At 39.2% G+C, this 14,756-nt stretch overlaps 1 protein-coding gene across 2 annotated transcripts in view; it reads right to left on the reverse strand.

Annotated features, from left to right (window-relative positions):
• RPRD1A (regulation of nuclear pre-mRNA domain containing 1A) overlaps positions 1–13,957 on the reverse strand; it is a 32,745-nt gene extending 18,788 nt beyond the window's left edge. For both annotated transcript variants that reach the window (XM_054381526.1, XM_054381527.1), the window contains exons 1-6: positions 13,740–13,957; positions 4,645–4,774; positions 3,658–3,764; positions 3,487–3,581; positions 2,537–2,663; positions 2,262–2,437 (exon numbers count right to left, since the gene is read on the reverse strand). In XM_054381526.1, the coding sequence (XP_054237501.1) occupies positions 2,262–2,437; positions 2,537–2,663; positions 3,487–3,581; positions 3,658–3,764; positions 4,645–4,774; positions 13,740–13,890 (786 nt within the window). In that variant the 5' untranslated portion in view covers positions 13,891–13,957. The remainder of the gene's footprint in view (positions 1–2,261; positions 2,438–2,536; positions 2,664–3,486; positions 3,582–3,657; positions 3,765–4,644; positions 4,775–13,739) is intronic.
• Positions 13,958–14,756: the final 799 nt, after the last annotated feature.

Raw genomic sequence — 14,756 nt, forward strand, 5'->3', positions numbered from 1 at the left:
TCAAATTGTAATACCATTAAACCAGACCAACATCAGGTAACATTCTTAAATTCCACTAAGAATACAACTGGTTTCTTACCATATTTGAGCGACTGACAAATCAGTAAGGTAGGATCTCATCTATATCCTCACAGACTGGTGACACCAATCCAGAAAGAAAGACTTTACTACATTACAACCCAACAACCACGTTATACTCAAAAAAAATCAATAGCCAGAAGTCTAACAAAGAGAAACAAACAAACTTGTCTAAAAGAAGGCAAAACCTAGGGATGGGCAGTTCAGGAAATACATTCACAGAGAATTAGGTGACAAGCCATCTCCCAGTGCTTTATCAAATGATAAGCCAAGAAGCAAGGCTCAATATGAAGTATGGTATTTCCTAAGACAGTAAAAGCAGAGTCCTTGCTTCATAGAACAAATGCTCCAGGTATTTATATCAGAAGATAGCCATTTCTTTAAAATAATAATAGAAAGATAAACTAAATCATCTGGCTCTATGAACAATATCATGAAGACATCCTGATCATAAATTTCTGTTTATCAGCCTGCACTTCCCAAACCAAAAGGCAGTACTGGTGGTAAGCATACAGTCACTTCACTTATCATAAGTTGTTTAGATAAAATGGATTTTAAGGCTCTTTTCTTTACAATATCTTGGCTCATAGCTCTTTATTAGTACTCTTGAGTTGACGTCATCTTGGCTCACCATTGTTTATTAGTAACCTGTATTTATGCCACACTGATCAGCCTAAAGACATTGTTACAGCATACCTCAACATCCCAGTACTTCATCTGTTTAAAACACACTGCTTCAGATACTGAAGACTGTCTCCTGCTTTCTAAAGCAAAAAAAAAAACCAACCCTGGTAATCAGTCCAAAACAGGAAGTATGCTGTATGAGAATAAGATTCTGTAACAGTTTAAGTAATTCAGCCAAGAAAACTGGTTTAAGGACTGTGACAGCCTGGGAATAAACAACCGCCTTCTCCTGCAGTTATAAACTCTGATGTAGTAATACTGGGAAATGAAACTGGTTTGGTATTTGTTGAAACCAACCAACCAACCAGCAACGGTGGAATATTTTCATACATGCACCCCATTTGTAATTTGTGATTAATTTGAGCTCTCATGTTTTTAGAGAATTATAAATCTGACTGAAGGATTAAGTCACTGCTTTTCAGGAACTCAGTGTCCCAGTGGTCTGCTGTACCTGGCAATATTGCCAGTAACGATATACAAAGTCTCAAGACAATCAGTCCCACACTGATACTGAGGGAACTTGCCCTTCAAATACATTACATGCTAACAACGGGAAGCTAGGGCAGGTGATGAAAAGCTTAACGCTTCCTCTTCTTTAGTATTTCAGGTTTCATTGTGCAGTTGGATAAGCTGCTACTGCAATCTGTGCTACCATCCAAGTTAATTCAAGTTCTGAAGCTACAAAACTGTAAAGAAACCACTGAGTTAAAAAAAAAGAAAATCTTCTTTGGAGACTTTCAAAACTCATCTGGATGTGCTACTGTGTGGCCTGCCCTAGGTGGTCCTGCTTTGGTGGAAGTGATGGGCTTGATCTCTTCCAATCCCTAACACTCTGATTCTTGACAGGCCTACACAATGAAACCTGAAGAACAATTAAGTCATGCACCATGTACGTATTTGCTGCATTTACAAAGCAGTGCAACTGTTCACCTAGCATCCTCTTCTTATTAATGGTTTGTCCTTTCCAGTACAAGCACTGCTAACTAGCTGTGGTAGAGGCTGTAGAAGCAAAAACTACATTTTACTGGGTTTAACAGATGCTTTAGACAAGTTAAAAAATTGTGCTGAAATCAATTAAATTAAATTCTTGTTCTTAAAGTGGCTTCATAAACCTCTACCTACCAGAAAAGCCATTCTATTAATTAAAATGTAATACATAACTGAGCCTTAATGAAAAGAACAAGAAAAAAAATTACACTATGGAGAATTAATTTTGTACCATCTATCCACACAAAGTCTGTACATATTACAAAGACTGACCAGGCTAAAAAGCAGAATGACAAATACTGACTACAAATGAAGTGATTACCTAATGTTGATCTGGTTTAATAAATTTATAAGACTAGAACCTAAAAAAAATCTTGTTAATGTGCTGGAAGCAAAGACTTAACAGTAACAATTAAATATATACCTTTGGAAAGAAAAGTTGTTTAGGCAAACTAAAAACATTTGCAAGAAAAAGCTTCAGTGAAGAATGGACTAAAACAAACATTACGCACTTCTAGCTTATGCTCTTTCTCTGCAAGGAATTCTTTTTGACATCGGAGAAAGTCCGACAACATTCGAGTTAGCTGTTTTCTATCATCTATTTCAGCTGCCAACCTGCCATTGTAATCCGCCAGCAACATACATGCATCATCTACCATTTTGGAAAGTTGTTCTCCAGATTCCTTATCTAAAAAGCAAGCAGAGAAAAACAAGCAAAGCATGATTTCATTATATACAGTTAAGTTCTCAGAACAGTATTTCAGTTACAGAATGTCCCAGCCCTCACCTGTTATTCTGTCTAACAGTGACACATCTTGGACCTCTATAGGCAAAGAAGCTATTCTCTGATGAACTGCTGCATCCCCAGAGGCAGCATTTTCTAGTTCTTGTAATGCTCTAATGAGATCCGTGGTCTGAAAAAAGCATGCAAGATGGAGAACTTTTTTATTTAAACAAATATTAGTACAAAATAGTATTTCACAATAAGCTTATGGAATCAATTTGATGGTAACTTTCACAGCCTTTATGATATCAGCATTATATAGCAACAGTCTATCCCCTTTCAGACTGAAAACAAAACCATTAATTCTCCAAACATGCAATGTTACTAGTTTTAAGGATCACCCTCCTAAAATAAATTTTTCATTTAAATTCCTGGTATAGAAGTACTTGTAAATTTTTTTGTTTTGACAGCAGTGTTTATTTTACAGTACATGATTAAAAATTATTGTAGGTTTTTTTCACTGTTGCATCAGACTAGATCAGTGCGCTTCTTTTAGAAGTAGGGCTGATGTTCATAGAAGCACAGATGTCTGCTACAGAGAAGCATACTAAACTCTGATTATTTGTGAACAGTAATTCCTTGCTATAATGAAAAGCCTTTTGAGATGGGGCAGTAGCATAGCAAAAATCCCACAAGAATTATGAAAGCCTCAACAATTCAAGGCAGAAGAGAACTTTTCCCAGCCATCAGAATTGCAACATTGAGAAATACTTCATTGATAAACTGATAACAACCTTATTTTAATATATGTAATTACTCATTACCACCATGGAAATCAGAAAAAAACCTCAAACACAGTAGAAACAAATGCTGAAATCCTTATGTGGACAAAGCTGGACTTACAGCTCGCACATTCCAGCTTAGCGCCAAATCAGACTAAAATTACAGCACACTCCCCTTGTAACCTGAATTACTGTGACAAGAAGTTTCAAGTGTAAGTCACATGCTTTTACCTGTGGAGGTTCAGTGGGAGAACTTCGAGGTGAACAGTTATTCTCATCAACTTTTATCTGTTCATAGGTGCGCTTCCTCACCTTTCTGTCTCCATCTAAACAAAAACAGAGGAGTCAGGGAAATGACATTTCAAACAAGGGATTGAGTCCTCACACACAGAAAATACTTACACAAAGCTTGCCTAAGTTGTTCTAATACATCATTTTCATAAACAGACCTTTCTTCCCAGATAGAGAGCACTCGGCCAAGGTGTTTCTTACAACTCTCATCAGACTCACTGTTACAAGGGGAAAAAAAGCAAAAATCAGCACTAGGCACCAGAAGTCAAATAATCTCATAAAATAAAATCACGTTTTAAAGAAATTAAAGACCTGTTCAAGATGTCTTAAGCACACAAAGAAGGCCAATGCCCAATTCCCTTTCTCTTTGCTTGTTCAACCCATAAATATGTAGATCTATATTACACAAACACTGCAAGTAAGCTTGTGATGCTTCAACAATTATGTACCATGTGAAAAGAACTCTTACGACTCTAGCATCTTCCTGCAAATCTTAAGGCACAGCTAACAGCCTTAGAATGGAAAAAGGACTAAATGGAGGTCATTTACTCCTCCAACAGCAGTAAGAATATCCAAGATCTAAAGAAAACTGAATAAACAAGACTTTGAGTACACAAATCACAGAATTGTCAAGGTTGGAAGGGACCTCGAAGATGATGCAGTTCCAACCCCCCTGACATGGGCAGGGACACCTCACACTACATCAGGTTGCTCAGACCACCACCCAGCCTGGACTTAGTAACTTCCAGGGATGGGGCTTCTACCACCTTCCGGGGCAACCTGTTCCAGTGTCTCACCACCCTCATGGTGAAGAGCTTTTTCCTAACATCCAATCTGAATCTACCCATTTCTAGTTTTGCTCCATTTCCCCCAGTCCTACCACTACCTGACATCCTCAGGTACCTCACCAGGTTTCTTGAAGGCCCCCTTCAGATACTGGAAGGCCACAATAAGGTCTCCTTGGAGCCTTCTCTTCTCGAGACTAAATAAACCAAACACAAAAAGGACTAGCTGGGTCAGAAGAGATGAACTTAGGACTTTTCTTAATACTCCTCAAATATGGTATGATGAAGGACACTGCACAACAGTTTACTATACCTTGAAACATGCTTAAAAGCCTCCACTATTACTGGAGCAAAGTCTTTTGTAAATTCTGGTCCTTTCCTTTTGCTGTTCTGTATGACATCATTGGCCAAGTACAGGAATGTCAGTTTCCTATTTGGTTTTGCTAATAAAAAGAGGAATAAACAAGAGTAATTAGAAATTTTAGATCCCCCAACTAATACCCATTTAGCCACATTCATAATACATAAATATATAAACCAAATGTGTTTTTTTCCTATTCTCATTACTGCTTACAACATTTCACTCCAATTTTGTATTTAAAAACGTGAAAACATTTTAGTCACACATCAGCTTTTCCCTCCTCTTTTGCTATCCATCTTTGCTCAGAGTATTCTTCCTCCATAATACGACAAGTTCATTCTACCATCATGTCCAGAAATAAACAGAAAAAAAATATTCTGAAGCATATGTTGGCCCAAAACTATTTTCAGGTGTTTACCTGAGCCTTACATGATTTCTGTTTGGTAGCCTTCATGGATTTCTTCCAAGCAGCTCAGGTTGCCTTTCACCTTGCATAAATTTCTTATACTCATGAAGTGCTCTCACAAGAAGCTTCATGGATTCACAATCATGCACAGGGGGAATCTCCTCTCTTTGATATGAATTTCATAGAGCCTTATATTATTAGCCCAAATCTTGCATTCATGCAACTCAAACAGTCCATCCCTAATCAATCCCTCCATATCACTGTCATACTCCCCTCCCTCATCTCCTAATTATTAAAACACCTATGTCCCTACAGCTGAAATCGCAAGAAAACATTTTTAAAAAGTCACTTTCAGGGCATTGCAAGGTATCTCTTTTCCAAGCATCTTACAGAATTCTACCCTATTCCCATTAGATCACAAGCTCACAATTTACAAGTTGCTTTTGACAGCCTAACTTCACGTTTTCTAACTGTTCCTACTCCAGTATTTTCTTTTACCATCACGCTTCCATCTTCATTAGTCTACAGGTTTCTCAGAACTGCAAATTTCTCTGTATGGTAACATTCTAACCTTGTGTTAAAATTAGAAAAATTTCATTGCCTCCAGAGTCTCAGTAAATATGTTTTGCCTTTTTAAAAAAGGCTTCTCTTGAAAGACAAAATTTAATTTTTTCCAACCACTTGAGGAAAGCAGCACTGTGGGAAATCTGGTCTAAGATTTCTTAAAAATCCACGCTTAGCTCCTAATTCTGGTATTATTAATTTCTGCTCCAAACACACAGGACCACCACACTAATATACAAACAGAAAATTCCATGTTGATATGCTTGCATTCTGAAGAAATGTTTTTGAGAAGAGATTTTGCATTACAGAGACTTCCCTGAAGAACTTCTCCTTTAAGCATTAACTTTTCCCATACTCTTTGACAAGTATATCTAACAAGTTATGAGAATTCTGGATTAAGTGAGTGAAAATAACTCCCCAAACCTGTATTAAAAGTAAGAATTTACCTATCTCTTAGAATCAAATCAAACAAAAAAATGGCAAAAACTACTTAGTTTGGACCTACTGTGCGCAAGGTAGATCTATTTAAAGTCTGCTCTGAACAGTGAAGTCACTGCATGCAAACAATTCAACAGACACAAAGCTGCATATAATAAAGAAAAATTCTTGAAACACTATTAAGCTATCTGTGGTTTTAGTTGGAAATTCAATTAATTGTACCCTTGTGGTCACAACTAATATTGTGAAAGCAAGAACAATGAAATTTTACTTAAGAATGCTCTACACAATTCCAGTACTAAAAAATAATGCCTACTCCCACAACTTGTTCCCTTCTACTTCACAAATCTTCAGGAGTTACATACTGGCTTTACACCATTCTGCCTTACACAAAAGACTAAAGTGCAACATAACCCTTAGCAACTGTGGTGGACAACTCTAAGCTGAAAAAAGGCAGTGTTCCAGTACTTTCGTAACTCTAAATTAACTACTGAAGTCTGAAATACAAGATTAAAATCCAGACCAGATAGATCTGTTCTGGGGAGGGAAAAAAAAAATAAAAATCTGTTGAAAGCATCTCTCTTTACCAGCAGTGACACCAACTTTTCAGCCCTGGGCTTTGATAAATCTTAGGACACAAAAAAGGATGAAAGAACAGTTAGACTATCTTTTACAGTGCCCTCAATACACAGCCAGGCTATTAGCAAAAGCAGTCTTACTGTCAGAAAAAAATGAAACATGAAAGGTAAGATCTGGGGTTAAAGGAGGATTTGAAAGGCACATTGTCAGTGCATATTGTTAGAAATAGCTAGACCACAGTGTACCTAGTACACTTAACAATACAGCCTGCATTCCTAAGAACTATTCCATGTTCGACTGAGCTATCTTTTCAGAAGCTGAGCAGTTTGCATAATTATTCTGCTTGTTTCAAATTGACAATTTAATCACCAAAGCAGTCAACAAAACAGCTCCCTGAAGCACTGGACCATACTAAGTAGATTACTCTTAAAGCATCCACAATGAAATTAATTGGCAGCTTGCAACTGAAACAAGGTCTACCCCAAAAATGTTACCTGACACATTTAAATGCTAACAAATTCTGCAGATACTCATGTTATTTCACCTGCAACTAGCATAATCAAGCATGTGACGAGACTTTAGTATTGTCAGATCTTAGCTTTTGGCAATATGTACTTAGGAACACATATTTATCAGCCTGGCCTGCATATCCCTGGTTCTATCAGTCCAATACAGACACCCTGACATTGTAAGTTTGAGTATGTAACAGAGAGCTCTAACACTGATGAGCCAAGACTTTAGTGCAAGAAACAATTAGTATTTTACCACAGAATGCAATGAGCATGATATTTTCACTAAGGTTAACTCTGGTACTTAACACCAACATAGTAATCTCCATTTGTCTTCTCCAGGTTTACCTTCTGGTATTGGAAATTAAGCTCCCATGAAAATTGCTGGAAACACATCCATTATTTTCATGCTGTTCTACATCTCTTCCTAGAGGTGAGAGATACTTTCTGTCTTACACATAGATGGAGAAACTATAGAGAAGCACACAAGCAATAAAAGACTTCACTTACAGCTTGTATACACGTGTATAGACTATTATCTATCTGAAAATGTTACCTCAGGCTTCAACCTTTTACATGTGCTATGACAACTGATGTTGAAAGAAAATATCATTTAACAAGAGTTTTTGAGAAAATAAGCACCAGTAAGTTAAATTCCACTACAGCTATCAGCACTACAGTTTCTTTTTCACTGAAGTTCCCTAATGGAATTTGGCTCACAGATTTCGCTAAATTGCTTTTGGTGTACATTAGTCTACATACATGCAGCAAAATCCCTCAGTTCCTGTGTCACAGCACGATTCATAACTTTGCAAGAGAAATTACAGGGCATCTTTGCAGACAGATGACTAGCTTTTGAGCTTTTTATTACACGACCAAATTAATCTTCAAGTCAAGCAGCACTGAAAATTAACTGCAAGATTGTTGGCCCTTCAAATTGAGAGATAAGTGGAGTTTCTATGAAACCTGATTAAAGTGTAGCATCTTTGATAACACAAAAAGCATATCTAAAAAGCTACTCAAGTGGCTACCACTAGAAAGGACATTTCAAAGATGACATAATCGATAGAAGGCACAAGGGTACAATGAGCACTTTAAATTCTTTAACTTTTTTGCAACAGAAGGTTAAACTAAGTGTTCAACATTGCACAGTTGCCTGATTTTCTTAATGGATTTTACCAAGGTTTAAGAATTGCTGTTTGCCTTTCAAGGAGGAGAATGTAACTGCCAGCAGAACGTGGATTCAAAATCTGAGGGTCCAAGAATCTTGACTTCGAATTTGGAGTCTAGTAGACAATGGGAACACAGTATACAGCCACTGCTGGGAAAGTAGGGCCATCAGCATCAATTTACCATAGGGATGGGAGAAAGTTGGTCACAAACCAAGAAAAGTATTCAATACAATTACTCTGCAGAAGCTTCCCATTGCACATAATGTATCTCAAATTATCCAAACATGAAACAAACTAGTTTCTTTCACTGCCTTGCCTGGCTGATATAATGCCAAGCTGGGTATAAATTGATAGCAACAACAGTATTAGGGCAGGAAAATGACACTACACACACACATTCAGAATGACAAAACACAGGCAGGTACGAGTAAGGTACCAGGGCATGGGTGGTACAGCAATAAGTGAATATAGATTTGTACACATTGCATTCTTTCAAGAATAATACTAGAGAGTCAACTAGTCAGGCTGGAATATACAATCCAAATGTGACAAAAGTGCTAATCTGTTTCTCTTGACTGTAGTTAATTTTGTAAATCACATATGTAGCAAGTTCCTGTGACTTTACCCAACTCACATTGGCCTCTAGATTTATGTGCTGTTTATTTCCAAACCTTCATGCACAGATTAGAAGATTCATATGGATAAGCAGGAAGGTACATACAACACAAGGACCTCCATTTTAAGCTTTCTCAAGAATACCTATGAGCAGAGAAACCAGTAAACCATGTCTCTGTTTCTTTTAAATAAAACAAAAATCTATTAAATGTATCCCATTGGCTAATGGCACCATGCCACCATTGAGTAAAATAATCTCACCCCAGTAGAGAAAGATTCCTTTTCTCAGCTGAAAAACAACCCTACATAGTACAGAAAATAATTGCTTTAAATCAGGAATGTTTCCTGAAATCCACTTCACATTTGTAGGGCAATACATTTCCAGCCACTTTTGGCTATGGTTCTGCTCCAAACCAGTGAACTGAACATCAAAGTTACTCTGATCTAGTATGATTTTTAAATCTAGTTTCAATTTTGCTAGGCCTTTTCAGATCCTCTATTTTCTAATTTTCAGCAGCACTGTGCAACTGCCACAACTACCAGCTTAAGAAAAATGCAATGCATCAAAGTCAACAGCTATAATGAATGAGGACCCAAACATAAGCATATGTTCAGCAGCAGAAATAACCATAAAGAAAAAAAAAAAAAGTCACTTATACTACTGAATGACTTCAACATTCCAAAACGAACAACAAAAATCAAGTAGAACAATTCAATTCGAACAGCAGGTAAACTGACAACTGAGTGCTAAAAATACGTCCCTCTGTAGCAGCTGAGATGAATTTGCACAACTGTATCTGTCTTAAAAGACAATACACAATGCCTTGCTAATCTGGATACCTTTGCAGTGAAGACAGTATCAATGAGACACAGGTGAGCTGACAAATGCCAGGCAAAACAAAGTCAAGTGATTAAGATGAGGCAGTGGAAGGTGTTCAGCATTTTCCAAGACTGACTAATCTGTGAGGTCCCATGTCAGGCTATGACCAAATAGATATCTGAATGCAAAATCAGGTTTAAAGATACAACATGACAACTATTAAAATACCACTAGGACAAACACTTAATAAGTGACAGTGCTGGACCTGAAAACACTCTTCAAGAGGCTTTCTCCTAAGAGTTTTTTCAGCAGCAACTCAGTGGCTGCAGGCTTGAAAAACAAAACTGTTATGTGTAGTGCCACTACTTAATTTGAAAAAACCCCTGTAAGTTAATCCCTTTATGAGTGCACAAAATTAAGTTTTAACAGGCTCACAAGTTGCATTTTGGTCATGACTGATGTAGTCACATTACAGTTAATTATTAGTACTTAACTACTGAGTAAAGCTTATGATTACTAATTATTTAACTGTTACATGTCCTATACCTGAGATACAGATGAAGCATGACTGTTTTCCTCAGTGCCTACTGTCAAACCTTTATATAATTCTCTCTAACCACTCAAAAGGTCTCTAAAATAATTAGGTTATGTTACATCACAAAAGTTAATCTACACTAGTTACTGTAAGCAATCATGAAGTTGCCATATCATGTGTACCAAAGAAAAAAAAGCCACCCTTTTCTAGAATAAAAATGTGAGTTTCGTGATTTTCGCATGCCAATAATACATTTACAATAAGGTACTGAAAAAGTAGCCTCCCCACCAAATTATTCATTCCATAAATCAACTGTGAAATTCAAAACAATGCACTCATGATAGCATAACCCAGTGCTAACACAGGCTGCACAGCCTGCAAAGGGATGATACTATCCTCAGAGTATCCTTTGTGCCAGCAACACTGGAGTTCAGCAAAACAAATCCAGTGTTAGGCAACTGCTCCAAGTTATGACAAAGACATGCAGGTTTTGCCCATTCTTCAAGTTTACATCAAAGTGCAAGAATTCTCCAAGAAAATAAATGAAAGTCCACTGTAGAAAACCTGGAGATGAAAGTGTATGGAACCAGTTATCTATAGAGATGCCCTAAAATGTCCATACCTAAAGGCATCTTAAAAAGGTTTATGTAAGCCAAACCAACACAAGAGATCTTTTACCAAAACTGAAAGATTCCAGATTAAAAAAAAGAAAAAAGTAGTGGCATACTGTGTTGTGTTCAGCTCAGCCAGTTATACAATCAATGTTCTACGAACCTAGAAGAGTAGGCTGGAAGGAAGATACAGAGATGAGGGTGAAAATACAAAAAGAATACAAGGAAAGAAAATAATTTAGGCCAAATAATTTTCAGTTCCACAGCACCACTGGCTAGAAACAGCAGCAATGACAGTAATATTTGTGTCCATACTCCCCAAGTAGAGATAATTTAAACGTTTCTACGGTTTGGATGGTGGGCAAGTCAGGAGCCTTAAACTATTTACTGCTTCACTGCCAGTGTTCTACTTTATGATGTTTTACAAATGTCACTTCACCACAAGATTCTGGTCTTCCTTCTCTCTTCCACATGCTGTCTGCTTAGACCACCAAATCCCCACTCTCTGGAGATTAGGGACCATCTTAAAATTCTGTGCTGCAATTAGCAGAAAGTTAGGACCAGGCAAATGCAAGCTTACATTCAGGAGGCTCAGGTGCTATTGTCAGAGTTGGCAAATAAAACACATCTCATGCATATCAACTATACCAGCTTCAAATGAAGTGGCAAAGGAACACAGAAAAGAAGCACTGTGCATGAGGCCTAACAGCCCAGAAACAAAGGTGCTAGACCGTGAAAGCAACTAAGTTACTTACCACCAGAAGGCAACTATCACATGCTTTCCACAGACCCTTGAAGATTGGTTTCCAAAAATAAGTTACCAGAAAAATCTTACTTTAAAGCAGCAAAAAATGGACAACAAACTGAGCATGAAACCAATCACAGCAGCTCTGCTAACCTGAAGCTCAAAAGAGGCCAAACATTGAATGCTGAGAAAAATAAAAGCATTCCCATTTTTAAAGATTGTTATTCTTGCCTCTCAAAGCCACCTTCAAGCATGTAGCCCATGCTACAAGCAATTTCTCCACTTAGTCAAATAGCAGAACAGGAAAATTACACTAATACTAAAGCTAAGGACTGGCCATTAATATTACGGATTATTATGAACTAGCACATGTTAAGATTGGCAACCAAAACTCGGCAGAGTTTAAGATACCTTTCTGGTATCATTCAGAACCCCAAACATTCGAGTTGTTTGTTTAGAAAGATCAGAAGTATGATTCAAATGCAGATGGCAGATCTGTTCCTTCGTTCTCAGAACAAGAAAGAATGCGTGCAAAAAACACAGTGAAAATACGTCTATTTCATAAGCTAAAATTGTTAGACAGGTATGCCTGTCTTTAGGCAACAGAAAACAGAAAAAAGTGTTTAACTTATGCTTCAAAATTCCAAAGATAGCATTTCACAGAAAAGGCACATTTTAAACAAAAACACAGTAGTCATGTGAAAATCTAGTTTATAGGACTGTATTTCCAAACTACACTGTAAAGTTTAGTATTACTCAAGATTTTTATTTTAGTAGTACAATTCATCTCAAATGAAGTCACGCCCACAAACCAAGAAGTAGTTGAGCCATGCACACTTTGTATTCCATTACACATCATGCCTGCAAGTCGACTATTTCTCTATGCTGCATGAAATTAAGGTAGCAGTTCCAGTTTCGTAAGTCCTGTAGTACTTAAGTGCTATTTTTCCTCTCCATTTGAAAACTTAGCCTTCTCCTTTTCCCCATAAAGATCCATGTAATAATGGGGCTCCAAAAGAAAGCTTTTTGAATAAAGTATCATTTCCTTGAGCAAGGTAGAGGGCTAGCAAGTGATTTTTCTTTTTCTTAAATAAGTCGACTTAATATCAAGTTACTTCCCAGCCAGGCCAAACAAACCTTCACATTCCGTTTCTGCCTGTCAGTTCCTGAACCACTGCCTACAGCTGCAAGTTCCTTCACATAAAAATCTTAAGTCTGCACACTCCACATCAAATACTCAATATAGATGAAGAGACACACATTTTTATTATGTTAATATCGATATTAGCCTGTTAAATAAATAAGTAAAAAAACCAAAAACAAAAGAAAAAGAAAAAAATTTGGACACATGAAATTCTCCTACTCCCTTTTATAACCCCATCAGCCCTACAAGAATAGTTGCTGGCATGAGCGAACAAAGCCACCATGTCAGGAGACTCAAAACAGTATTGCAGCTACTTCATCATTACAGATGATGAAAGGCCCAGCCTAAAGAGAACGGTCTTGGAAAAGCCGTAGCTACCAGTATTAAACCGAAAAACCTTAATCCCGCGCTTACCAGCCTGCTTCCCTTTTCCCACTTTCCTCTATCCTTCCACAAAAAAAGGAGGCTAAAACGTGAGAATTAGAGTCCTTAGAGGCAGCTCAATGAGGGAGAAAGGGGAATGTGAAGGAGGGAAGAAAAAAACCACACAACTGAAAATAAAACAAACACCAGATGAGGAAGAAGCACTTCCCACACCCCCGTCATCAAAATCCTGAGAAGAAGGGTTTAACAGTTGTCCCAGTAACTCCGCTTTCCGAAAGGCACCGGGGGGACGGGAGGGTGGATCTCCCTTCCTCCCTTCTTCCTTCTCCCTGCCCGACAGGCCAAGCCCTGCTATTCCCTCCTCTGCAGCCACACAGCCTCCCGAGGGCGGCCCCCTGCTACGGCGGCCGCGCCGGCCGACGATTCCCTAATACACACCGCCCCCGAAGAGAGCCGCTCTCGGTACCCGAGGGCGGGAAAGGCCTGGTGGCGGTGACGGCGTCACAGAGGCCGTGCCAGCCTCACCTTTTCGTAGCTCCCGCTCCCATACGCTGACGATAAGCGCCGAGTGCTTGCGGTGGTGAATGAGCCAGAGGCTCAGGGTCTGCACGCTCTGCTGAGAATTGCTCAGCTCCGACAGTTTCCGCTCCAGCGCTACCTCCGAGAAGGCCGACATAGCCGGGCCGGGCCGCACTCGAGCTCGCCGCCCCCACCGGCCCGGCTTGACGGCGCTTCGTCCCCGCCTCTCTGCTTCAGAGAGGGAGGAGCCAGGCGAACCCTGTCCCTTTCCGCTTCGCCGGCCACCACTTTCGTGCGTTCGGGCAGACTGGCGCTAGTAAAATGGCGGCAGTCGAATCTCCCAGAGCGCAGATCGGCTCCGCCCCCTTCTCATTTCCTCACTTCCGGCAGAGGCCCACACCAAGGACCGGGCGGGTAGGCATCGGAGAAGTTCCTGCCCCTAAAGTCTGCGTTGTTCTCCCAGCGGCAACCGCGCTCCCGCCAGGACGCGAGTGTTCCGGCGGCGGTGGGCCCAGGCCCGTTTAAGGCTTATCCTAGGCCCGAGGTCGGCAGCCGACGTCCGTCTAAGTGGCTGAGCATCTGATAGTCTGTGCACAGCAATGTTGCTTTACTTCAGACAGATTTCCTAACGAGTCTCGGGAGGCTGTAGGATATGGAAAGCAGAAGCAGAGTTAAGAGCAGTTAATACAAAAATCTGGATACATAAACGTTTTACCCTGGGAAATAACATAAAAAGCTAGGCCCCCGAGGCAACTGAAGCAAACCCAAACAGTTTCTTTCACCTAGCAGGTTAAGGAACTTACTGTTATGCTGTGTATTACAGGTTGCATGGCATTTTGTGCAAATGTGCCTGGCCTCATCTTTAAAAAGCCCTTCCTGCATCCTGTCCGCCATTCCTTAATCCTTGGTACTAACAGTATTGTAATTGACAAAAATGACCACTCCAATTCTATGTGGTTAAATTTAAAGTTTTATTTGGTAAGTGAGCAAAAGCAGCGCTGGGCGGGCGGGGAATCTCGGCTC

Source organism: Indicator indicator, chromosome 6 (assembly GCF_027791375.1).
Source record: "Indicator indicator isolate 239-I01 chromosome 6, UM_Iind_1.1, whole genome shotgun sequence".
NCBI classification, from domain to species: domain Eukaryota; kingdom Metazoa; phylum Chordata; class Aves; order Piciformes; family Indicatoridae; genus Indicator; species Indicator indicator.